We start from the raw sequence: 27,979 nt of genomic DNA on the forward strand, positions 1-27,979 counted from the left end.
GTTTCATCTCATCTTTTCTGTCATTCTCATCTTTGCTAACTATTATTATAAATGTTTTGCTTGTATTTGACATTTTCATTGTCTTCATGGATAATTTCTTTTGCTTCAACCCGCATTAATAATTTTACATGGGTTTTCCTCATTCGAACAGTTGATGATGAAGCTCCAGTTATCGAAAATTGCCCCATCAATATCAACGAAATCACCCCTCTCAACACTGGTGGACGAACGATCACCTGGACTTCACCGACGGCGACTGATAACTCTGGCGTAGTCACCTTGGCAGAAAGATCCAATGCTCCAGGATCATTCTTTTTGGTTGGCACAACCACTGTGAGCTACAGATTTGTTGATGGATCTGGCAATGAAGCAATCTGCTCTTTCACAGTTACTGTTACCGAAGGTACCGTATTGATATGCTAATTTATATGCAGGAATGACATGTTTGTTTGCAAAATTTATGTAACTTGGAATGCAAATCACAAAATCTGGGCTGACAGTTTGCACATGGGTCCAGAGCTGAAATGTGTTGGGGAGAAAAGGAAAACGACAAGCAGGCGTTACTGCTATTCTAGTTGAAATTTATACACTACCATGGAAGACATAACCTTAATTTTCCTTACAAGAGTATGAATTTTGGGAGAGGTTAGCTCAATGATTACATTTGAGAGTCAATAGGGGGTGTAGGCATTTCAAATAGCACTTTCACAATGGAGGCCCTGCATTCTTTTATCCGATTGGCTCCAAACAAAGGATTTGAACCGGTGTCCTTCACCATAGTTATGGCGAAGTGCAGTCCATTTAATCAAATGTTGTCAACCTATTTGATCGTAGTGCATGGTTATGTGTGTGAGACGAACTGTCACGGTAGATTGCAATCATGCTTTTGTTGAATGCATTTGAGTAGTCCGCCATATTTACGGGATGATACGTCACATGCAAGGCCTCTATTGATGGGAGGCCTTATTATTTTGCGTACTAATCATTGCGCGATGTACCTTCATGGATTACTGGATAGGAAAGAAGTATCCAATGTTCCCAACATTATTTTTACCTTATTATTGCAGTTGATAGCACAGCTCCAGTCATTGAGAACTGCGAGGATGTTGCAGCTACTGTTGGTCTTAATATTGGTGGTGTCGTCGTCACATGGACAGAGCCAACTGCTGCTGATAACTCTGGTACAGTGAATTTGATTTCAAGATCTCGTCAACCAGGACAATTCTTTGTGGTTGGAACTACCGCTGTCACCTACCGATTCCAGGATGGATCAGGCAATGTTGCTACTTGCACCTTTAATGTGATTGTGACTGAAAGTGAGTGAATTTGTTTTTCCAATATGCAGTTTCTAGCTATAAGCATTTGAAGCAAGGCCATTCTTGTTGGATGTGTGCACAACAAAAATGCATAGCACTTTTTAAACTCTACCTGATATTAATATTACGGCTTAAATAATACAACTATAGCAGCAAGATATATGTATTGCCCTGATAATACCGTACTGACTCGAGTATAGTCCCACCCCGTTTTTGGGTGAACATTTATCAAAATTGGAGGTGGGACTATACTCGAATCAAAAAAAAAAAAAAAAAATTCAAATTCAATGCATTTTGAAATCATTAATAGAGTATGACATGAGTACAAATTTATTCAAAACACATAGGCCTACAATTTTTTTAAAAATCAACCATGAATGAACCTAGCATTTAGGTCTAGGTCCAGGGACACTCAAAGCTGAAAAATAACTTTTCTTTTTTTTTTTCCCGAAAATTTGGGGTGGGACTTTACTCGAAGGTGGGACTATACTTGCATCAGTACGGTAGTTACAACCATGTGGTGCTAACTCCATTATGCCAGTGTAATACCCCTTACAAATCGAGCATCGAGTCAGGCTCCAATACTTCCAATCCCAATACTTCCAATTACCAGCACTTTAACACAATCTCATACTTCTCACTTTAGTGACTCTGCCAAATTCTTAGGGTCCTGGGAACAAAGCATGGTAACATAGCACTGAAATGGTTTGGAGATGAATTTTCACTTTACAAAAAATTTCTCAAAATTGACCTATGGTAGTTTGATTGATCGTATCAATATTGGCTTATATGCCAACAAGTTCATTTTGTACAATTGCCCATTTTTTTTATACACCATACATTTCATGACATCTCCAGCATTGAGAAAATGTGGTTGCTGATGTTAGTTTGAATCTGGGTGGCCGGACAGTCCAGAATGCCGACGGAGTGGCACTGTAAACCGATTATTTCAGTCAGTTTGCCAGAAATACTGGTTGGAACCATTAAGTCATCATTTCATTTCATGTGTGATACTACCTATTCCATTATATTACAGTTGATGATCAGCCTCCAGTCATCGAGAACTGCGAGGATGTTGCAGCTACTGTTGGTCTTAATGTTGGTGGTGTCGTCGTCACATGGATAGAGCCAACTGCTACTGATAACTCTGGCACAGTGAATTTGGTTTCAAGATCACGTCAACCAGGACAATTCTTTGTTGTTGGAACTACCGCTGTCACCTACAGATTCCAGGATGGATCTGGCAATGTTGAAACCTGCACCTTTGATGTGACTGTGATTGAAGGCAAGTGAATTTTTATTTCCAATATGAAGTTTCTAGCTATGCATTGAATCAAGGGTATTCTTGTTGGACTGAGCGCACAAAAACTGCATTTATAGAGCACTTAGTAAAACTATAAACCTAATATGTGTACATCCATATCAAAACGATGCACTTGTCGGCTGCTACATGCGTCTCATTTCACATAACTAGGAATAAATACCAGACTCATATCAAGTGTAGATCAGTTCAAATCATCCCCAAGTCAAATTGTATAAGAAATATTATCTGTATTCCTAAACCATGTGAGTTGGGATGATTTGAAGTGACCTCCACTTCGTAGATGAGTCTGGTATTTATTCCTAGCTATTATGTGAAATGAGACACATATAGCAGCCAACAAGTGCATCGTTTTCATATGGATGTACACATATTAATACTACAGCTCATATAGCTGCAATATACATTTTAAGATACAACATAAAAAACGAATGTGTATTGCCATTATGGCTTCAACCATGTGGTGCTAACTCAAAACTCCATAGTGCCAGTGCAGCGCCCCTACAAATGTTGTGTTTAGTGGGGCACCAATCATCACATGGTCTTAACTGCCACTTTAGTGACATGACACTGAATACACACTGCAAATTGTTAAGGTTGGATCTTGCCAGGACTTATGGAAACTTTTGGGCCTCATAACTGCTAAAATGTTGGTCTAAGGTATATATATTTATAAAAGTATACATAATTACATATTTAGAATGGTGAAGACTGCGAGGTCAAATTTGGGCCAAAATGCTCATTCTGGGCCAAAATCCCACAAACAGATTTTTTTATATTAATTTTTAAAAAGTAGATAAAAATATCTAAACCCATTTTTATTTATTTTAATTTTGATCAGCTTTGAGAAATTTGCACCAAAAATGGTAAAAAAACCTGTTTAAAATTTTTTAGGTGAAGTTGAAATTAAAAAAAAGATAAACTGTTCCTAGATATTTTTAAATGGGTTTTTAAAAATAAATAAAAAATTAAATTTTGGCCCAATTTTTTTGTTAACATTGAACGAAAAAGAAGTCGGGGGGGGGGGTTAGGATTTTGAGCCAAAATAGCATTTTTGATGATATTTTTGCTAAACGAATTAATTGCAAGAATTTTTTTTTTGGAGAAAAGTGGGGGGATGAGGCTGTGGATCACGAAATACCCTTTTGACCAGAATTGCTTGTTTGAACCATGTCATTTCATGTGTTATACTATACCTATTCCATTATATTACAGTTGATGATCAGGCTCCAGTCATTGAGAACTGTGAGGATGTTGCAGCTACTGTTGGTCTTAATGTTGGTGGTGTCGTCGTCACATGGACAGAGCCAATTGCCACGGATTCCTCTGGCATAGTGAATTTGATTTCAAGATCTCGTCAACCAGGACAATTCTTTGTTGTTGGAACTACCGCTGTCACCTACCAATTCCAGGATGGATCTGGCAACGTCGCTACTTGCACCTTTGATGTGATTGTGACTGAATGTAAGATTTTAATTTCCAATATGCAGTTTCTAGCTATAAGCATTGAAACAAGGCCACGCTTGTTGAACTGAATGCATGACAAAACTACATTTATATAGCACTTTGTAAAACTAAACTATACCTGATATTAATACTACAGCTTAAATTATATAATTGTAGCTGCAAGATATTGTTTTAAGATGCAATAAAAAGCAATATGTATTGCCCTGATAATGGTTACAACCATATGGTCCCAACTCCATAGTGCCAGTGCAGTGCCATATAAATCTAGTGTCAAGTCGGGCTCCCAATACTGCCAATCGCCAGCACATGAACACAATCTCATGCTTCTCCCACTTTAGTGACATGGTACCAACTGCCAAATTGTTAGGGTCCTGGTGGTAACAAACTTTTGTCAAGATAGCTTATCAAAGCATTGTAACATATCACTGAAATGGTTTTCCAAAGAATTTCTCAAGATTGACCGGAGGTGGTTTTTCTTGAGCATATCAATATTGGCGACAACTTGGAAATGTTAATTTTGTACAATTGCCCATCTTTATACACCATTATGACATGCCTCCAGCATTGAGGAAATGTGGTTGCCGAGGTCAGTTTGAATCAGGGACTCTGGGTGGCCAAACAGTTCAAACATGTCAGCAGGAGTGGTACTGTAAAGCAGATTATTCCAATCAGTTTTTCAGAATTATCTGTATCATGTGTGATACTATACCTATTCCATTATATTACAGTTGATGATCAGCCTCCAGTCATTGAGAACTGTGAGGATGTTGCAGCTACTGTTGGTCTTAATGTTGGTGGTGTCGTCGTCACATGGACAGAGCCAATTGCCACAGATTCCTCTGGCATTGTAAATTTGATTTCAAGATCTCGTCAACCAGGACAATTCTTTGTGGTTGGAACTACCTCTGTCACCTACCAATTCCAGGATGGATCTGGCAACGTCGCTACTTGCACCTTTGATGTGACTGTGATTGAAGGCAAGTGAATTTTTATTTGTTTATTTGTTTAATTCAAAAATGGTATCAACATTGATTCTTAAATGGATATTACTTTAATGCAAACATTTAGGAAATGTACACGTTTTTATACACCCTACATACATTTTATGGCATGGCTCCAGCATCAAGGAAACATGCCTGTCAAGGTCATCATTGTGAATCCATTTTTATTTATTACTTTATCCAGGGTAACCTCTTGATATAACATGATAATCAAAACAAAACTTATATTACTTCCTAATACAGAAATAATGGAAACAAGGAAAACATAAATAAAACAAAAACCAAAAAACAGTGATAAAATGTGACCCGGCAGCACAAATGAGCCGTAAATTCCCTAAATTGTATTCTGAGTTACGGTATAAAATGTGTACGAAGGTCGTATTCATCGGTAACTTAAGCTGCCGCGACATCTGACTCATTTTGATAGTCACAACACCAATCAATAATCCTATTATTGAAGTGGATAATAAGCTTCTACCTCAGATGGCTATAGAACTTTTAATGTTTGCTTTTGCTAAATCCTTTTCAAGTGGTGGGTTACCAGGCATTGTATTTTGTATAGGTATGCATAACCAACAACTAACAATGAGAGAACCTTCTTAAACCTCGTTGACTTGGGGATGATTTGAAATGACCGCCAATTATGACTGTTTGATATTTATTGCCAGCAATGTGGAAGAAGAGACTCGTGTATAAATGAAAAAAACTAACTTTGTTGAAGGAGCAAAGTTTAACAAACCATAACCCCGCTTCTGGATATCGTTTGAAGTCAAATGATATACCATTTTTAAGTTTATGATGTTTATTTTTTAAACACAAAATAAAACAAAATTGACCTGGGGAGGAATTTACGGCTCATTTGCCGTGGGACGGTCACTAAATGGATCTGAAAATACACATCCTCTTTTCCTCTCTCACTCACCCTCTTTCTGACTCAACCTGACTTTTCATCCCATCAAACTTGCACACCCTCACCCATACACTACGCCCCCATGTACACTCATCACTCACTCATTACTATATGGTCAATCTATACTCTACAATCCAGGAAAAAAAGGTTGGCACACTTTGCCCGTCTTGTATTTCTCTGCCCCCGCTCCCCTAATTCAATGTTGGACCAAGCCATGTTGTCAACAGGTCTGTGAGAGCCTCCAACATTGAAAGATGGGGAGTGGGGAAGGGTGAGATATAGGGGGGGGGGAGTCTGTACTTCACATATTTTGCATGCATGTTTCACTCGCCTCTCCAATTTTGATAGGGCACGCATTTCTATTTAGTGCAAGTGTGCCAACTATTTTCCTGGATTGTAGAAAACTTTTTACAAGGATTGAAATATCCAGACTTTTTAAGAAAATATGTAAAATAGAACATAGAGCAAATACATTTTTAAACATGAAGGTTCATTGACTCGTAATTACTTCGTACATCAGATAGTCAACATTATGAGCAATGTCAACATGAATGCACTGCAAGCCTGTTGCTCCAATCGGTTTCAAAATCACTTGTTTGAGCCATCGTTCACCATTTCATTTACAATACTTTTCATTCTTAATCCATTGCAGTTGATGATCAGGCTCCAGTCATTGAGAACTGCGAGGATGTAGCAGCTACTGTTGGTCTTAATGTTGGTGGTGTCGTCGTCACATGGACAGAACCAACTGCCACCGATTCCTCGGGTATAGTGAATTTGGTTTCAAGATCTCGTCAACCAGGACAATTCTTTGTGGTTGGAACTACCTCTGTCACCTACCAATTCCAGGATGGATCTGGCAACGTCGCTACTTGCACCTTTGATGTGACTGTGATTGAAGGCAAGTGAATTTTTATTTCCAATAAGCAAATTATAGCTGTAATTAAGAAATGAACCAGGGCCAGTTGGACAGAATTTTGTGGTCCTATAGCTTCCCAGAATTCAATATTGAAGAGCATTTTCAGTTAACAGCACTGAAATGGTTCAGAGATAATGTTTGTTACAAAAATGGTATCAACATTGGTTCTTAAGGGTAGACTAGGTATTGTTGGTCAAATCGGCCAAAAATTGATTTACATTATCTAAATCAATATATTATTGAAAAATGACACTTTGATGTTTTGCAAAAGTTCAATCTACAAATCATATACTTTGAAAACTTGCTTGCTTTATTGTTAATGAGTTATAGTACATCTTACAAAAGTGATGTTGTTTCAGCCCTCTGCAACATAACTCAAGAACCACAGGACCTACAAAAGTATTTCTGATATTTGAATTCTTCTACACGCAATTTTTGCCAAAGCTCACTACCAATCGCAAGATGCTGTGAACTACCGAATCGCAACAGTTTAAAATAGTTGCTAACCATAAATGGGTATTGCTTTAATGCAAACATTTTGGAAATATACATTTTATGGCATGGCTCCAGCATCAAGGAAATGTGCCGGTCAAGTTCATCACTGTGAATCTAGATGGTCAAACAGCATGAGCAATGTCAACATGAATGCAATGCAAGCCTGTTGTTCCAATCGGTTTCAAAATCACTTGTTTGAGCCATCGGTCACCATTTCATTTTCGATACTTTTTATTCTTAATCCATTGCAGTTGATGATCAGGCTCCAGTCATTGAGAACTGTGAGGATGTTGCAGCTACTGTTGGTCTTAATGTTGGTGGCGTCGTCGTCACATGGATAGAGCCAACTGCTACTGATAACTCTGGCACAGTGAATTTGGTTTCAAGATCACGTCAACCAGGACAATTCTTTGTGGTTGGAACTACCTCTGTCACCTACCAATTCCAGGATGGATCTGGCAATGTTGAAACCTGTACCTTTGATGTGACTGTGATTGAAGGCAAGTAAATTTTTATTTCCAATATGCAATTAATAGCTGTAATTAAGAAATGAACCCGGATCATTCTTGTTGGACAGAATTTTGTGCTCCAAAAGATGAGTTGATCTCAGTGTTTATCAATAAAGGCAAGGGACTGGTATATCAATATGCTTGAGTGAACCCCATGCAACCACTACACTGTTCAATAGCCTTATTGTGATGTGGCGGAAGTTTTGAAAACATGAGCCCTGAACAAAATGATGCATTGACGTCAGAAGTCAACTCATCTAAAAATAGCTTTAACATTAATATTTTTACATGGATTTTCCTCATTCGAACAGTTGATGATGAAGCTCCAGTTATCGAAAATTGCCCCATCAATATCAACGAGATCACCCCTCTCAACACTGGTGGACGAACGATCACCTGGACTTCACCAACAGCAACTGATAACTCTGGCGTAGTCACCTTGGCAGAAAGATCCAATGCCCCAGGATCATTCTTTTTGGTTGGCACTACCACCGTGAGCTACCGATTTGTTGATGGATCTGGCAACGAGGCAATCTGCTCTTTCGCAGTTACTGTTAACGAAGGTACCATCTTGATATGTTAATTTATATGCAGGAATGACATGTTTTTTGCAAAATATATGAAACTTGGAATGCAGCTCACAAAATCTGGGCTGACAGTTTGCACATGGGTCCAGAGCAGAAATATATCGGGTTAGAAAAAAGGAAAATGACAAGACATTAGTAGGGACTGCTATTCTAGTTGAAATTCATACACCCTCATGGAAGACATAACCTTAATTTTCCTCAATAGAGTATGAATTTTGGGAGAGGTTAGCTGAATGGGTACATTTAAAATCTATAGCCCCATGTGGGAGTCCATAGGGGGGGTGTATATTGATATCGGATGGAGACCCATTTCTCAATCGATGGGTGGCCTTATTTGGGTATATTAATCATATTGCGATGTAATACTCTCTATTCCAGAAAAATACAGAACAAATTTTTTGGGACTAAAAAAATATCCTGTTTTGCCAAATGAAACAATAGGACTAACTAAAGGATAAGGATTTACCTAACTGGCAATAAGTCAAATTTTAAAATTTTGTCAATTTTCGGAAATAAGGGCCAAAAACATGAGTTTTTAGGGTGTTTTTAGTATGCTGTGACAATCAAGCCGAAAGACTATGCATTCTAATTTTTGGAAAAGGCAAGTTTCATGCTTATAACCAACCATTTATTTAATGCAACACAAAAAAGAGTAAAATTTTTGACTAGATTGCCAGAAAACATGCAGAAAAAGAAATTGGTAAAATAGTGAACTTTTTCTTTTATCTCCAGTTGGGACTAAATGAATGATTAGGATTGAGCTAGGTTTCATTTGGCAGAACTAAATCCCCAGAAATTAGTTATGTATTTTTCTGGAATGGGGAGTAGTGGATTACTGGATAGGAAAGAAGTATCCAAATGTCCCCAATGTTATTTTTCCATATTTATTGCAGTTGATGGCACGGATCCAGTCATTGAGAACTGTGAGGATGTTGCAGCTACCGTTGGTCTTAATGTTGGTGGTGTCGTCGTCACATGGACAGAGCCAACTGCTACTGATAACTCTGGCACAGTGAATTTGATTTCAAGATCTCGTCAACCAGGACAATTCTTTGTGGTTGGAAGTACCTCGGTCACCTACAGATTCCAGGATGGATCTGGCAATGTCGCTACTTGCACCTTTAATGTGATTGTGACTGAAAGTGAGTGAATTTGTATTTCCAATATGCAGTTTCTAGCTATAAGTAGGCTTAGAGAGAAAACGCAATCTCGTATTTCACGCTGTGAATCTCGCTTTTTAGTGCTTTTCTCGCTTTTAAAAGATTCATTTCTATCACAAAAATCTGTTTCTGTGATGGATGTATGCAGAATTCAACAACCATTACAACTGGATAAGCATAAATTTGAATGTTCCAGCCCGAGTTTACAAAAACGGTCCATTTTCTGGCAAGTAATAATCTTTATTTACTACTCAAACCTGTCGGTATATAGACCTTTCAAGCTGATTTATGAGGAAATATTTGGTGTATTTTTGGGCAGTCCGGGGGACATACTGGCTCATGAAATGTTTTGATTATGGAGTTGACTATAGAGGGCAGTATATTATTTATTTAATTTTAATTTTCGCCAATTTTGGAGCATAAATCTCGCTTTTTCTCGCATTTTGCAGTTGCAATCGCTCATTTTTGGTCAAAAAGCCTAAGCCTAGCTATAAGTAGGCATGTCCCCTAAAAACTGATTCAGACCTAAATTATCGGCTGGGACTTAATGAAACATTTTTGCGTTTAAATAGTCTTAATCGGATGTTCCATTCTAGAGATATGGCCTTTCGAGTGTCAGTTTTATATAGGACTAGAATTGAATACCTGAGTGGAAGAAGGGCACAACTCCCAATTTTTTACAAAAACGAGTTAGACCCAGCATTTTATTGCCAGCAGATTCTATCTTGTGTGTGAAAGATGAGCCAAAATCCACTCTCTAAATAGACTTCCATGTACACTTAATCATGGTTTTTATGGAAGAAAGGCCCAACTCCATGGAGTTGGGCCCTTCCACAAATATTGGGTTAAAGAGGAATTTTGTTCATCCATGAAATCTGCTATTCACTACAGTAAACTTTCCTGCTAACATATTACATATGCTCCTACTTGTGCAGTAAATGAATAATTACCAAGTTTCTGTAGCTATTTTTAACACATCTGCTAACGGAATTGTCACTTGCGGTATATTAGTGGAAGAAGGGCCCAACTCCAGCTGGTATTAAGACCTGCACCGTTACCATGGAAACATCATTTATAATTTCGAATGTATGTAATATTGTATTTTAATGTTAAAGCTTCCCTGAAGATGAAAACATTCTGCCTATAAAACTTTTCCAAATATTAAGTTTTTTCTTAATATCTCAAAAACAGTTTTGATGGAGTTGGGCCCTTCTTCCACTCAGGTATTCAATTGCTTGTTTGAACCATCAGTCATTTCATGTGCTATACCACCTATTCCATTGTATTACAGTTGATGATCAGGCTCCAGTCATTGAGAACTGTGAGGATGTTGCAGCTACCGTTGGTCTTAATGTTGGTGGTGTCGTCGTCACATGGACAGAGCCAATTGCCACAGATTCCTCTGGCATAGTGAATTTGATTTCAAGATCACGTCAACCAGGACAATTCTTTGTTGTTGGAACTACCTCTGTCACCTACCAATTCCAGGATGGATCTGGCAATGTCGCTACTTGCACCTTTGATGTGACTGTGATTGAAGGCAAGTGAATTTTGATTTCAAATGTGCAAATTATAGCTGTAAATAAGCAAGGACTGGTTCAGTATAATTTTGTGGTCCTTTAGCTAACCAAATGTAAATGTAAAATTACCATACATTTTATAGCACGGTTCCAGCAGTTAATCACGATTGATGCAATTATTTATTAAATTTTCTGACAAAACATAATGTCCAAACCTAGACCTGGAGTATACCAACAGCTATCACATTGGTATATACATATTTTTAGCTATTTTTAACAGATTTTTGTTTCTCTATCTTCTGCTTTTTGTGTGAAAATATTTATTCTATAAACTGTAGATTTGTGCTCAAATTGAGGGCGGTATTTACATTATTATCAATTTATTTACATTTCATATGATAAAAAGGTTTTTGCAAATTTCTGGTGTTTTTAATGCCACTAGTGTCTATATACCATGTAAAGATGAAAACACAATTTTAAGATAGCACCATCAGTGTTCACCTTTTCTTACAACCCTGGGAGTCTGGATGGTCAAACAATAATATAAACAGTGTACAGGAATGGACATGTGGTACTGCAAGCCGGTCATTCCAATCCATTTCAAAATCGCTTGTTTCGAGCCATCATTTGTGATACGTATTTTTCTTAATCCATTGCAGTTGATGATCAGGCTCCAGTCATTGAGAACTGCGAGGATGTTGCAGCTACTGTTGGTCTTAATATTGGTGGTGTCGTCGTCACGTGGATAGAGCCAACTGCCACAGATTCCTCGGGCATAGTGAATTTGGTTTCAAGATCACGTCAACCAGGACAATTCTTCGTGGTTGGAAGTACCTCTGTCACCTACCAATTCCAGGATGGATCTGGCAATGTTGCTACTTGCACCTTTGATGTGACTGTGATTGAAGGCGAGTGAATTTTAACATTCAATATGCAAATAATAGGTGTAAGCAATGAACCAGGGCATCTTATTGGACATCATTTTGTGGTTTTATAGACGAATCCAATTTCACACATTCCTACACCTCAATGGCAGCCATAGCCATGTCGACGGGGACCTAGCTATCTCACCCAAAATGTGAAACGATGCGGCCTTGAAGGGTATTTTAAACTGCATTCTATCACACAATTTTAAGCGGGTTTAATCCACCCAATTGGGCACTCACAACACCTGTTTGGTGCATGCGGGGACCCGATAATGGCCGACCAAATCCTGACCATGACTTCGCTGGGTGGATTTGTCTATAGCTAACCAAAATTTAAAGCATTTGAACAGCATTGAAATGATTTCAACATTGATTTAATGCAAACATTTTGGAAATGTTTATGTAAAATTACCAGTCTTGATACATCATACATTCTGTGGCATGGTTCCAACTTTTAGGAAATGAGGTGGCTGTTAAGGTCACTTTGAATTGGGATGGTCAAACAGTATGAACAATGTTAACAGGATTGGACATCGACAGACTTCGGCGCCTTCAAAGTTGGGGTGCAAAACCTAATTTTTTTTGCATCAAAACGCGATCACGCGGCTCCCGTTTTTAAATCAACTCCACTGGCTCCATGTGAAAGAATGCATTCATTTCAAAGTACTACTATATGTGTTTAAATGCTTAAATGGACATGCTCCAAGTTATCTAGCTTCTTGTTTCACACCTTACCACCAATCGCGTACCGGACTTGGCTCTGCTTCAGATACAACCCGGCTTACTGTACATAAATTAAATACCAAATCTCTCCACTGTGGAACAATTTACCCACCATTCTTCATACTGCAAACTCATTACCAGTCTTCAAGAAATTAATGAAGTCATATCTCTTGTTTATGTGCTGTGGTCTAGATGTAACGGCGCTTTATAAAAGAATTGTGTATGTATGTAGTACTGCAAGCCATTTCAAAATTGCTTGTTTGAGCCATTGGTCCGTATTTTATTTGCGATATGTATTTTTCTTATTCCATTACAGTTGATGATGAGGCTCCAGTAATTGAGAACTGCGACGATGTGGCAGAAACTATTGGTCTAAATATTGGTGGTGTAGTCGTCACATGGACAGAGCCAATTGCTAACGATAACTCTGGCACAGTGAATTTGCAATCCAGAACTCGTCAACCAGGACAATTCTTTGTTGTTGGCAGCACACCTGTAACCTATCGATTTGTTGATGAGTCTGGCAACGTAGCTACCTGTACCTTCAATGTTGTCGTTACTGAGGGTAAGTATACTACACCCCTGCAAAATTTTGTGCCTATTTTTGCATTTTTCTCAAAAATTATAGCGCATTGGTGACAAGTAAGATATGTATATTATAGGGGCAAGGACTACAACTACTGCACCAGAAGTTTTATTTCAGCACAGACAACAGTTGTGGAGTTACAGTCAAAAATGAGGGAAAACCAATATTTGATCATTAAATCAATAACTACTTGCCTTGAGTTGCTGAATTTTCAGTGCAGTAGTTGTAGTCCTTGCCCCTATAATATACATATCTTACTTGTCACCAATATGCTATAATTTTTGAGAAAAATGCAAAAATAGGCACAAAATTGGCCAGGGGTGTAGTACCCCTTAAGATATCATGCCACCAAATAAATCCCCATAGAGATATGTACTAAATTCGCCTCAAGAAAACATCATTTTTTTCTTCTCAAGAGCGACTCAGTTCTTAGCGACAGCTATGATGGTTGAAATTAGCCCTAGCCTGATCCCTCTGACTGGGAAAAAATATAGGTTGACCGTCATTATTTTTTACGACTGGCCCTCGAAATCTATGATGTCTGGGAATTACCTAATTTACCTCCAAAATCATGCCAGTGTTTCTGTACAGAACGACTGCTTAAAATCATTAAAAAATACTCGATCTCTCCCATCTGTGGTACACTTGCAGGATTTGATATTACTAATCATGACCAATCCAAATTTAGCCAAAGTTATGCACATTTCTGCTCATTTTAATGCTTACTTTAGGCTTGAGAAATGCATTCAGGGCGCACGACCGTATAATACTATTTGGTGGTGTGAAATCTTAATGTCAAATGAAATAGGGTTGTATGCATGCTATGTGGCTAACCAGTGGCTTCAAAGTATCACTTTAGCTTCATAGCTTGGTGGTGAATTGAAATAGGTTCTCATTTTAATAAATGCCAACCTGGCTTGGGCACTGGTTTTCTTGTATTGCAACTCTCGGCTATGCTACAATACAGTGCCCGTCATTTGGTTGGAGGAATAGGTCTGGAGCATGATTTTAATGTGATGCAATCGAGAAAAATGAGTCGGATGTCAGGAATATTGGTTTTGAGATATAACCAATAATAATCAACTTTGTATTTTATTGTTCTGAGCAACACTAAAATGGCCATATCTCTGGAACCGTAGCAAAATAAAGTTGAAAATGGCTCATATAATGGAATTGAAATTTTGATTTTGATCAACATCAGAGACTCATTTAGCTTGAGCACATCAAAAATGGGTATTGCAGCTTGAACTATTTTTGGCCAGGCATTTTACACCAACTTCATAAAGATGGTTCTTGCCACAATGTTCATGTTAGAGTCCGAAGTTTACCCGTTTTCTAAAATCTATTTTCCGTGTTGTAATCTGTGTTGTAAAATTTGTAAAGATCTGTGCTTCATGAATAAAGCTTAAAATGTATAAGCAATGATATGAATGTCATAATAAAGTGTTCACCCACGCAGAAATTTTTATGTCAAATATATATCAAAAGTATATCAAAAATATGTTAAATGGCATGTTGATACAAATTTGATATATCAAAACTATGTCAAATCGATTTTGACATATATTTGATTGTATCAAATTTGTGTCAAAAAAATTGAAGTATGTCAAAACTATGTCAAATTTAACTTAGATTCTCAAATGAAAAGTATGAGGGTCAAATTTGTGTCAAAATTGTGTCAAATCTGTGTCAAATTTGACTTAAAAATTTTTGTATGTCAAATTTGTGTCAAAATTTACTTAGTCATTTTCCTGATAATTTCAGTGTGTCAAAATTATGTCAAATCCAACTCAGAAAAAATTTTTGTATGTCAAATTGGTGTCAAATTTTACTTAGTCATTTTCATGATAATTTCATTGTGTCAAATTTGTGTCAAATTTTACTTAGCCATTTTGTTGATAATTTCATTGTGTCAAAATTGTGTCAAATCCAACTTATACATTTTACTGACCAAATGCATGTACATTGTAAAATGAAACATTGTTTTATCTTTTTTTAGCATCATTGAATTTTTAGAATCAAACATCATGATCAGTAGAGAATATGAATTTAATGACCGCATAGAATATTTACTGTTTATCATGGTTTATTGAAACTACATATCAAGACATAAGATCAAGATCTGACATGATATAAGGCTTTGTATAATGTGAAAAGAAACTGAACAAAAAGGTGTTGTTCAACAATGTTTTAATATAAAATAATTCACTGACGTTTCGCATACAAAGCGTCAGTGAATTATTTTATATTAAAACATCGTTCTTTTCACTTTTACCATGCGATGTAACGTGGGACTCTTAATGTTTTTTGTATAAATTAAATTATGTGACCCAGTGTGTGCCCAATGCTTCTGGTGTGTCCAGGCCGGGGCACTCAACTTTAGAAGTGATAGTATGTGCCTGTCAATAGGCCCCTCTTTTGAAGTTGACTATACCCGATGACTCCTTTTTTCAAAAAGTCATACCCCTCTTTTTAGGTGCGGCTACCCAATGACCCCTTTTTTAGTTGCGACTACCCAATGACCCCCCTTTTTCTAGAATGGTATCACTAAAATGCCACAACATAATGCAGCAACTTTCAAATTCTCTTATTTCAGCAAATTTGCATTGAAATTTGGACAATTTTGAACAAGAAATAGGATTTTGCTCCATTTTTGAGGCAGCCAGATCAAAGTAATTACGATTTTTGGTCATTGCAATTTTGTCCCAGTATTTCGAGCCAGATGGAGCAAACTTGTTCCCCCTTCCTCCTGTCCCGGTCAGTATGCTTCTGGTGTGTCCAGGCGGGGGCACTCAACTTTAGAAGTGACAGTATTATGTGCCTGTCAATTGGCCCCTCTTTTGAAGTCTACTATACCCGATGACCCCTTTTTTGAAAAAGTCATACCCGATGACCCCTCTTTTTGACTACCCAATGACCCCCTTTTTCTAGAATGGTATCACCAAAATGCCACAAAATAATGCAGCAACTTTCAAATTCTCTTATTTCAGCAAATTTGTGTTGAAATTTGGAAAATTTTGAACAATGAAATAGAATTTTGCTCAATTTTTTCAACATTTTCTAGCCAATAACCCCTTATTTGATATCTATACCCAATGACCCCTGCCCCCAATATTTTGTACCGATAGGCCCCCGGATAGGCCCCTACTTCGTGATGCCAGTAGGCACATACCTTCACTTATAAAGTTCCCCCCGTCAGGCAGGGACCGTGTAGGGACCAGCTCCAGGAAGTCTCATGAATTAAGTTGCTTTGAGGCATCATCGGAAGAGCTGGCGGGCCTACTCATTATGATTTACATAATTTTTAAGGATGGCATTACTAGTTTAGAGCTATAAGCTCGAGATGAAAACGGATCATTCCTAAGAGCCGTCTTGCTGAGTGATGTGCTATCAGAATTTTTACAATCTCGTGGTGAAAATTTATATGACCCCCCCCCCTTCTGCCCACGCAGACTCAATCCATTGTTTGAACTAAGGGGTGAAGCGTGCAAAAACATTTATAGGCCTAGTAAGTGTCAGGAAAGGGAGCGGAACATGGACAAAATTTTGCGCTCTTCATGATAAATATTTTAATTAACTCCTATTTTTGGTGTAAATAAATTATGACCCCCTCCCATTTTGGCATAAACATTATGACCCCCCCCCCCAGTATTTTCACGACCCCACCCCCATTCGGGAAAAAATGACAGCCCCCTATTACTAACAGGGCATTAATGCACTGGGCTAATGCAGCTAACCATTAAACCAAGGGAATTTCTTGTTTCGGTGCTCCTACATAAAGGAGGAACTTCCATTCAGAAGAAGAAAAAGAAAATGGCAGCTTGTGGTGGTGGATTTGAATTTTAACGGTTCAATTTTCGTTTTAAAAGCTTAAAGCCAGTCTGTCATGCCAACAGAGGAATGCATCAATATCATCTAGTCATGAACATTATATACAATGTGTGATTCGGTGGACAGGCTTGAGCTATTATATAGTAAGCGAATCTTATGACTGCACTGCAGTGTGGCGTGAATCATGAATGCATGCAGCATGGTGGGACAATGGAGTAAGATTTTAGTTTTGGCTGTTCATGCTGCTACTGAGTACCAATCAATTTAAGACTAAACTGCATCATCGGATGCTGTATGTACTGGATAAAGCACATGGTAAGTATACAGTCAACATTTTTTTTTTTTTAAAAATGTATTTTAAGCTTACCTATACTTCTACTTATACACATTACTACAGTACATCACTACATGTATCACTGTAGTCTGTACCAGTTTAATAGGGTGCATCAAGTGCCCCTCATTTCAACCATATTTTTTGCTCCTAGTGTCAAACTGTACCATTTAACTAGAAAATCATCCCCTCCAAATTTAAATTCAATCGGAGGTCGGGAAGGGGGTCCACGTGAGCTTAAAGTTCGGACAGAGGCAACCGGCAGCTAAAGTCCGGCTGGCAGCTATTGTATTATGTATACAGTTATACACACACATTAATAGCTGCCTTTAGTGAAAGTTTTTATAGTACTTCAAATCTCAGACAATACTCAATAAAATGCAAATCCATTTGAACTAATCACAAAGGCAGCTATTTTCAGACATATTTGACGTTATAATAATAGCTGCCATGTGCATGTTTCTCTATTTACAGCCGTTTCTGCATGGAAAATGGGTCCGTCGCGCACTAAAAGCTTGAAGTTTGTGCATGGTAGGTGTTTTTAACTTAATGACAAATAAATCAGGCAGCTATTTAGTTTTTATTACGTTATACTGCACATCACTGTGGCTGCCTTATGAATAACAATGTAATAAATGTACTTTTACCATTGCTTTTATTTATCAGTCCATATATGATACAAGTTTGGTAAATTAGGTAGTATCATTCAGTTTACGCTTTCTCAGGTTAGGGGTGGTGCAATAATTATGTGTACCGGGGGGGGGGGTGAATTATCAAAATGGTCTGCCAAAATCGCTTGCCCCCCCCTTTGGCCGTGCCAAAAAACCTTTGCCCCCCCCTTTGACGTGCCAAAAAATCTTTGCCCCCCCCCCCCTTACACATACAAGATTTTGGGGACCCCTAATTTAAAACCTTAAATTGTCTTAACATATAATGCGGCGCTGCGAGCTGGAAATTGCATATTTGAGCGTGTTCTTAATGTTTTCCTCGCCTTTTTAGGGCGTAATATATAACGGTGCCCAAAATATCTGTGCCAAAATTGCTTGCCCCCCTTTCGACCTGCCAAAATGCTTGCCCCCCCCTTTTGGCCTGCCAAAAATCTTTGCCCTCCCCCTATAATTCATTTATATCAAAATGTCTTGCAAGTGATGGAGCAAGATTGAAAATGGACACCTAATCTGAGAAAGCGTAAACTGAATGACACTATCTAATTTACCAAACTTGTTTCATATGGACTGATAAATATTAATTAGCAATGGTAAGATAAGTACATTTATTGCATTGTTATTCATTGAAGTATTACGGTGCGATAACGCACGCACCGTACATATTTATGCAGGTTTCCTTGAAAAATCTTTTCTTTTAATTTTCTATGTATACCCGTGCTGTATGTAAAATTTGTATTGTATTTTTGGACCAATTTGGCTGCATGAGTATAGCAAATGTGTTAACTAAGGTTTGCCTATCATACCTTTAATAGAAATAGTTACGGTACTTGAGAACTAGGCATGCTTGAGAGCTTCGAAAATGTATTTTGGGTCAATCTGGGAGAAAAAATCCCAGGTAATGGATTCTTCCCTGATGGATTCTAATTTCTAAAAAAGTAATGTGGAAATAGCTGCCCAACCATATACTCTTGATGATCCTGAATTTCTTGTTGATGACACCAAATATTTTTTTCAGTTGTTTCAGAAAACTACCAAATGTGTAAGCTTATTTAATTTGTAACTTTATGTTCAATTTGCTTTCAGATGCTATTGAAAAGGGATCCGATGCGGCAGGAATAGCAACTCATCAATGGCGACTCATCAAGAAGAAAATGCTGTACATATCAGTTATGCAAAATGAGGAGTTCAGAATTCAGATTTTACGCAAAGAAGAATGTGAAAAAAGAACCTTGCTAATTTTGACTCGGACTGTTAAAGATCATGCAGATCTGGATCATGCACATAAAACTTAACTTTAAAGACCATTTTTCTGATTCATGATTTCAAATGGATCCGTCAAAACTTCGCACTAATTATGTGTCGTACTAATTATTGTTTAGAATACATGAGTGGCAAACTTAAGACTATTTTTCTCACTATTTGGCCCCAAAAAAAGTCAGATTGCTCTTTCCGACCGATCAACAACTTTATGTGAAATAATCTGTATTAAGGTCACAACAACTTTATGTGAAATAATCTGTATTAAGGTCACATGTGTTTGTTTTTGCATACCGTATTTGAATTTTAATTTGGTATTAAATTACTCGCAAAATATTTTACAGGTCAAGCTACAAGTTTAAAAATATTGGTTGAGAGGTAGTCGGGTAAATAGTATATCAATAAATATTGGGCGTAAAGCATCCAATTCTGTCATTAATATGTTTTCATCAATATTTTCAGTGATTTTTGGTTTTCATTGGGCAAAACTTAAGCTTAATGGAAAATTAAGCCCCTCCGTGCCCCTCACCTTTGTGGTGCAGCCATGTGATCACATTCTGGCATACTTTTGACATAACCAAGAACTACATGTCAAATATGTATCAAATTTATTTTGACACAAATTTGACATATCAAAAGTACCGAGGTATGTCAAATATGATCCTGTTTGACACAATTTTGCACAAATCTGAATATTTGGTGGCATTTTTTTGTTTTCAAGTGGGATTTCCAATAACTTGGCACTGACTGGAAGCTGTGCATGCACCTGGGCAACAGGGTAGAAAAGGATTCCCTGTGCTGGCTCACCTCAACGGCAGCTCCACCACTGCATTCACATCAGTGTGTCAAATATGATCACGATTTGATACAATTTTAACATAACCAAGTACTATGTCAAATATGTATCAAATATATTTTGACACATATTTGACATATCAAAAGTATGTCAAATATGATCCTGTTTGACATAATTTTGACACAAAATAATATTTGACATGATTTTGACACAAATGTGATTTGACACACTTTTGACATAGAACTATGTCAAAAATATGTCAAATTTTTTTATACAAATTTGACATATGTCAAATTTATGTCAAATTTGTGTCAAATAAATGTCCCAATTCTTATCGTTTTTGTTTGACATAATTTTGACATATGTCAAAATTGTGTCAAATTTCGGTCAGGGCAATATCGCAATCAATTCTCTGATTGGAATATTCTCACGATAATGGGGATATTTTCCAAAAATGAGCATTTTGGCCCAAATTTGACCTCGCAGATAAATTTATCAAGTCTTTGCCATTCTAAATATGTAGTCTTTTTTTTATACTTTAGACCAATAATTTAGCAGTTATGAGGCCCAAAAGTTTCCATAATTTCAGTGTTAAAACCACCCTTAATACAAAAACTCGCCTTATGTTTTTCCAACAGTGGACGATGAAGCCCCAACCGTTGTCTGTGTTGATGACATCTCGCGTACAATTCCTCTTGGCGCCGGTGGTACCACAGTCACTTGGAATGAACCATCTGCTACAGACAACTCTAACTCTGTAAGCCTCAGCTCCAGATCTGATGCACCAGGAGCATTCTTCACCACAGGCTCAACCCAAGTTATCTACGTTTTTGCCGATCCGTCTGGCAACAGTGCAAATTGCATCTTTTTTATCACTATTGAAGAAGGTAAGGAAGAACTTGAATAGGGTAGGGGCATGAATTGGACAATTGCTATTGGAAGGAATTGGAAAACTACAGGCGACTCTGAAAATAAATTTGTTGTCTGAGCAGCATGGAAAAAGTTTTGCAAACTTCCAACAAACAGCATTTTTCTTTATTTGGGATATGTGGCAAAATCTAGTACATTTCCAAGTTGAATCGTTTTTAAATTATAAGGTTGTGTGCTTCTGAAAGCAAAAGAAACATTGAAATGCATCCCGTTTTGACCAACTACCACTATTTTTTCCACCAAATTGCCTTAATGTGGTATTGTACTGTGCAATTAAAGTTGCGGTACTGTTTATGATGCAATTCTTGAGAACATCATTTGATGAAGGGATGCTTGTTGACTATAGTTTTGAGTTACACCACTTAAAAGGGCATTTCGTGATCCACAACCTCATCCCCCCACTTTTTTATACCACTGGAAACCTGACTACATAATGTTTATGTACCAAAAATTTCTTGCAGATTATTTCGTTCAGCAAAAATTTCGTCAAATTTGAATTTCGTTCTGGTATACCAGAACGAAATTACAACAGTGGCCTATGGAGCAGTGTAATTCACATAATCATGCATAACTCGCAAAATCGGAATCAACTGAAAGTTTGGGAATAACCATTTCGTGGATCTCTACTGAAAAATGTCATAAAAAGAGGATGCTAGGATCACAAAATACTCCTTTAATTATTTATGCAGCACTTACATTAACAATGATCTCCTTCCGTTTATAGTTGATGGTTTACCACCAGTCATCCAAGACTGCCCTCTTGACCTCGGTGAGACCACACCTCTTGGATCTGGTGGACGAACAGTGACCTGGACTTCACCAACGGCAACCGATAACTCTGGCATAGTCACCTTGGCTGAAAGATCCAATGCCCCAGGATCATTCTTTTTGGTTGGCACAACCACCGTGACCTACCGATTTGTTGATGGATCTGGCAATGAAGCAATCTGCGCTTTTGATGTTGCCGTTATTGAAGGTATATAAACTGGCCTCAAAAAGAAACTTATAATTTTTCACAAGGTCATATCTTAAAATCCTCTCCATAAAAATGAACAAAAATTGCACACAGGATTACTTCAATACTCTACTCTAAATACATGTTAGTAACCAAGCAGTTGTCCAACTGACACAACAGCAATATGCACTGACATGAAACCCCTTCCTGGACCAAAATTCACAGCCCAACAGATTTCTTTTGTTGGGTTCCAATTATTCGCCTGGACAAAAATTACACACAGGATAACTGACACAACAGTAAAATGCACTGACACGGAACAGCTTCCGGGACCACATTCACAGGCGAATAATTGGAATCCAACAAAAGAAATCTGTTGGGATGTGAATTTTGGTCCAGAAAGGTGTTCCATGTCAGTGCATTTTGCTGTTGTGTCAGTTGGACAACTGCTTGGTTACTGACATGTGTTTAGAGTAGAGTATTGAAGTAATCTTGTGTGCAATTTTTGTTCAGTTTTATGGAGAGTATTTTAAGATATGACCTTGTGAAAAATTACAAGTTTCTTTTTGAGGCCAGTTTACGTTTGTCCGACATGGAATCATTGGAGAATACAAGGCTATACGGCTCTGATTTGGTAAAACGATCCAACTTGAAAATGGCTGTTTTGAGAAAGAGCTTTTAAGTTTGAACACTTGATGTTTTTCTTTTTGAATAAAATGTATTATTAAACAGTATCTTGGAAAATGTAAACCTTATTTGCAAAAAATCTGGCTAATTTGGATGAGTAATTTTGAAATCAAACATTTCAAGGAAGTTGGATTGTTTTACATTGTTTTACTTCGTAGTAAAAATAAACATAGCAAAACTATTAATATGAAAAAATTATCTAAATGATCTATATTGAGATGATCATTCTGCCGTATTATCATTGATGTGTTAATAATTATGGTTTGTCTGGCGACTGGCACCCTCTAGAGTCTTGGCTAATTAGGTAAAATGAAATACACGAAAAGTGACAAAAAATGTAAAGATGGGTTCCGTTATCTTCAAAATGAAGCACTATGTGAGTATGTGCACTATGGCGATTTGAGGATTTCACCAATGGAAAGAGCATCCTCACAGTACCTAAGATATATCTCAAAATGTTTTACCAAATCGGGCCATATAACGCATTTGAAATGCTTTGCATGATATTACATGGGGGGGGGGGTACAAAACCTTCTCGGCCAAGCTTTGTTTTTAAAACTAGTGGACACTTGCAATATTGTGCTTCTATTAAATGAATATCTCAAAATGTCGCTTTCTCCCGTCAGTTGACACCATTCCGCCAGTCATTATCTGCGTAAATGACATCACCGAAACTACAGGATTGGGTTCACCTGGTACAATAGTCGCCTGGGAGGAACCAACTGCCACAGACAACTCTGGTATAGTATCCTTGTCTTCAAGATCACGTCAACCAGGATCATTCTTCAACGTTGGCAACACTGATGTAACCTATGAATTTGTTGATGGATCTGGCAACTCTGCAACCTGCACATTCACCATTAATGTTATTGAAGGTAGGGTTCTCCATACTAAATTTGCATAGAGGTAAAAGCCAGATATTTAGAGAATTTTGTGAAATTTGTGACAATACAAATTTCATGGCAAATTATTATTTGTATTTTTTATATTTGTATTTGACATTTTACAGTCCTAGAAGTAAACTTTACAAATCAAATGAGATGTACCTAAAGTGTGTATAGCTGGGAGGAAAAGACAAACCATCATTTGACAATTTTGACCTTTTCTATCTAAAATTATAAGGTCTTATTGGGAAAAAAATGTATATCTTCAATACAAAAGGTAAATCTTCAAATGATGAACGACCTTTCCTCCCATACTGCTACATACACAATAAGTATATAGCATTAGATTTATAGAGTTTATTTAGGGGACTGTAAAATGTCATATGTGACCCCTCGGCACAACTGAGCCCTGAAGTCGCCAATCATCATTTTTGAGATATTCAACCAAAATATTCTGCTTGAAATTAACTTTAAAATGATGTATATCATGTCTATAGTACTTGACATTAAAGTAGTGAAAAATCAATAAAACAGTCAATAGATCCTTTGTTTCCTATTGTTTATTGTTAAGTTCGATGGAGCATATCTCAATAGTGGCACTGGCGACATTCGGGCTCAGTTGTGCCGAGGGGTCACATATACAAATTAAAAAATTCAGAATGCAATTTGATGGGTCTGTGCTCTCATGTTCCAGAAATCATGCTGTGCAAATGTTGCTATATCCGATCCCTTAAGTAGCATAATAAAACAGTTCTACAGGCAGATGGACCGACTAGCCAAATGGGGGTCGATCGGTCTGATTTTCTTCTTTGGAAGAGGCTACACAATTGCTGAACATTTTCAGTCCGAAACCAATCCACATAGGCCAAACTGTTTTAACTGCTACAAATAAAAACAAATCAAATACCAAAAATTCAAGATCTGGGTCGCTCTGCCCCGTAGAACCTTTTTTTTTTGTCCAAGCCATTTATATAAAAAATAAGGGCAATGCCCTATCCTTTACACGCTAATAAGGTAAAAACATATTAATGGGCAAAGGATGCATTTGGGCATGAAGGATATAGGTTTCAACCCTTATTTCTTTTTACCCCAAAAATGGAGATATAAAGAGAATCTCCGTTTTGCCCAAATCAAGGTAAAGTGCATACTCGTATGAACAGGTCAAGTTGTAATGTTTCCAACATTATTTGTTCATTTTTTATTGCAGTTGATAGCACACCTCCAGTCATCGAGACCTGCGAGGATGTTGCAGCTACTGTTGGTCTAAATATCGGCGGTGTCGTGGTCACATACACAGAGCCAACTGCCATCGATAACTCCGGCACAGTGAATTTGCTATCAAGGAGTCGTCAACCAGGACAATTCTTTGTGGTTGGATCCACCTCTGTCACTTACCAATTTGTTGACGGGTCTGGCAACGTTGCTACATGCACCTTTAATGTTCTTGTCACCGAGGGTACGTATCATAATGTTAAACCAGTGGGGTGAAATGATCACTTTCTCGTGTTTCAAATCGGAAATAGGTTTTCATTCAAAGACACCAATCTATCTTCCTGGAAGTTTGCATCAATGGTAAAATTACTTTCACTTGAAACGCCATGATCCAGAGTTGCGTGTGGAAAAAACCAATTCATACGATGCAAACCAGATTTTTCACATGAATCTATACTTACAATTTTGTAAGTATCAAAGATATTAAACATAACCATGCACACATTTATACATGGCAAACCTACCATATCTTTATAGCAGGATTCATTTTTGGTAAATTGTGTTTTTTAACAGTGGATGAGGAAGCCCCGCTTGTTTTCTGTATCGACGATATCTCGCAAGTGATTCCTCTAAATGCTGGTGGCATCGAAGTAACTTGGAATGAACCAAGTGCTACCGACAACTCTGGCACAGCAACCCTCAGCTCCAGATCTCATGCACCAGGAGAATTCTTCCCCACAGGCTCCACTCAAGTTCTATACGTCTTTGCCGACCCATCTGGCAATAGTGCAACTTGTATCTTTGTTGTTGATGTTACAGAAGGTGAGTTGTCCATAGCAATGTTTGGCCAGCAGATTGGCTTACCCCTCTTAATTATACTACCTAGAATGTCTTGGGTATGAATCAACATTGCTTTATAGCATATTAGAAGGTATAGACCACTTGACATCATTGTTTATCAACAAAGGCGAGGGGCTGGTCTATTGATATGCGTGAACGAACCGCTACATTGTTCAATGGATTTCTTGTACTATATGAAATGTGGTGGCCGATTTAAAATGCACATGCCCCTGAGCAAACTACAATGCATATGCACACTGCAAGGCAAAGAACAATGGAAATAATTTGTGAGCAATGTGCCGGGCAATGACGTCACATGTCAAGTGGTCTATACTCTGGTCAGCCCAATTATAAATGTGACAGTACTGCTGTGATATGGTTTGCCACATATCCCCTTTTTGAGGCCCTGACCAATTAATAGCCCTTGCGGCATACATGGCTAGTAATCGCTGACCAGTTGTAATATAGACCAGATATATATGTGGAGAACATGAAGACGGGATAACAGGCATGCGCAGCCCTCAAATTAAGGATCTGAAGGGCACGGCAACTTTTGTAGGGCAAGTTGATAATTACCTTGGATTTTCACTGAAAAGGCAAGGCAGCTTTGTAATATTTCAAGAGGGCATCATGGCAACTGTTGAAAATTTGAGAAGGGCACCAAGGCAATTTCTCAAAAGTGAAGAAAACACACACAAACATGGATAGAAGATTTTTATAATGAAGGGGCAGGGCTGGGGCACCGGCGGCAACTTCATTAGAGGGCACGACAAGTGACTGCCTTGGGTAAAGGACATATTTTGAGGGCAGTGGGGATGGGCACCCACGGCAAAATGCCATGGGTGCTGTGGGTTAATTCGAGGGCTGGGCATGGGACGGGGATTAACCCAGGAGGGGATATTATAATGTAGTGAGCAATTTGTAGTTTTGGCCAGACTATTTGCCGATCGCACGGTAATCTCAAAACAAGATTCGTATGCCTGTCAAACGTTTAATTGCAGCGCACATTTTGCAAAAGCCTTCCGACACTCTGCTAGAAAAGAGCGAGAAACAAAAATGCACTTTTGTGCATTTGCAGGAGAACCTAGTTTTGATCATAGCAAGATGTGTGATGGCGGATCAATGCATCAACTTTGTCATCTTTGGTACTCATTGTGGATTTACAATTTTGGTAAAATCCATTGAACTTGCCCAAGTTCGGTATATTGTCACAAACTGCTCAAAGAAGTATCCTCCGCCTTCTCGAGCCACTAACAGTCCTGCCGGGACTGGAACCCACGACCCTCGAACCCACGACCCTCAAACCCACGACCCTTGAACCCACGATCCTGGGATTAAAAGGAGAGCGCACTAGTGTATAGACCAAAAGAGGACTTCCCTGTCAGGTCTAACACTAACACACTTATACCTCTGTGACAATATTAGTTTACATGTATTTTGCCATTAATGCAGATGCTATTTATTTTGCTCCTGCTGTGCATTATAGGCTGTTTTTTTAAATAATTTTTGTTTTGTATTTTCCCTACTAGTTGATGGAGAAGCACCTGTGGTCACTCAATGCGTTGATGACATCACCCAGACCATTCCACTTAATGCTGGCGGCATCATAGTTACTTGGATCGAACCAATTGCTACCGACAACTCTGGCAGCGTAACCGTGGCGTCTAGATCTCGTGTCCCAGGATCATTCTTCAACACCGGCACTACTCAAGTTACCTACCGATTCGTTGATCCATCCAACAATGCTGCAGTTTGCACTTTCAGGGTCTTTGTTAATGAAGGTAAGATCAAAAATGAACTGGCAACTCTTTAGCTGCATAATTCTCTGGCTGGAGTGAATGTCAAGTTGGCTCAATCAGCAAGGCATCCATGTTTGGCGATACAAGTTTAAGCACTGGGCAAAGAACTGCTTGGTTTTCTTGTTTATCCTGGCTGTGATGGTTATTTTGGTATGCACAGGGTTTGTGCCCAATTATTGTTCAAAAATGGTTGGTATGGTGTGCCATGGGCCACTTTGGTTGATTGGCAATTCTTGCAAAGTCAGCTAATCCTTGAGGGCTTACAATATATATGCACTAGGCGCTATAAATCGATGCACTTTGTTGTTGATATTTGGCTGTATAGACAACAGTAATGCATTATTTTGGC

At 38.0% G+C, this 27,979-nt stretch overlaps 1 protein-coding gene across 1 annotated transcript in view; it reads left to right on the plus strand.

The window, feature by feature from the left end:
- Positions 1-27,979, plus strand: part of LOC140140570 (uncharacterized) — a 102,916-nt gene that overhangs the window by 38,174 nt on the left and 36,763 nt on the right. The window contains exons 13-29 of the mRNA XM_072162327.1: positions 152-403; positions 1,068-1,316; positions 2,353-2,601; positions 4,833-5,081; positions 6,668-6,916; positions 7,681-7,929; positions 8,250-8,501; positions 9,419-9,667; positions 10,977-11,225; positions 11,865-12,113; positions 13,171-13,419; positions 20,962-21,210; positions 21,978-22,229; positions 23,522-23,770; positions 24,987-25,235; positions 25,565-25,813; positions 27,361-27,612. Coding sequence (XP_072018428.1) covers positions 152-403; positions 1,068-1,316; positions 2,353-2,601; positions 4,833-5,081; positions 6,668-6,916; positions 7,681-7,929; positions 8,250-8,501; positions 9,419-9,667; positions 10,977-11,225; positions 11,865-12,113; positions 13,171-13,419; positions 20,962-21,210; positions 21,978-22,229; positions 23,522-23,770; positions 24,987-25,235; positions 25,565-25,813; positions 27,361-27,612 — 4,245 coding nt within the window. The remainder of the gene's footprint in view (positions 1-151; positions 404-1,067; positions 1,317-2,352; positions 2,602-4,832; positions 5,082-6,667; positions 6,917-7,680; positions 7,930-8,249; positions 8,502-9,418; positions 9,668-10,976; positions 11,226-11,864; positions 12,114-13,170; positions 13,420-20,961; positions 21,211-21,977; positions 22,230-23,521; positions 23,771-24,986; positions 25,236-25,564; positions 25,814-27,360; positions 27,613-27,979) is intronic.

Source organism: Amphiura filiformis, chromosome 19 (assembly GCF_039555335.1).
Source record: "Amphiura filiformis chromosome 19, Afil_fr2py, whole genome shotgun sequence".
Classification (NCBI taxonomy): domain Eukaryota; kingdom Metazoa; phylum Echinodermata; class Ophiuroidea; order Amphilepidida; family Amphiuridae; genus Amphiura; species Amphiura filiformis.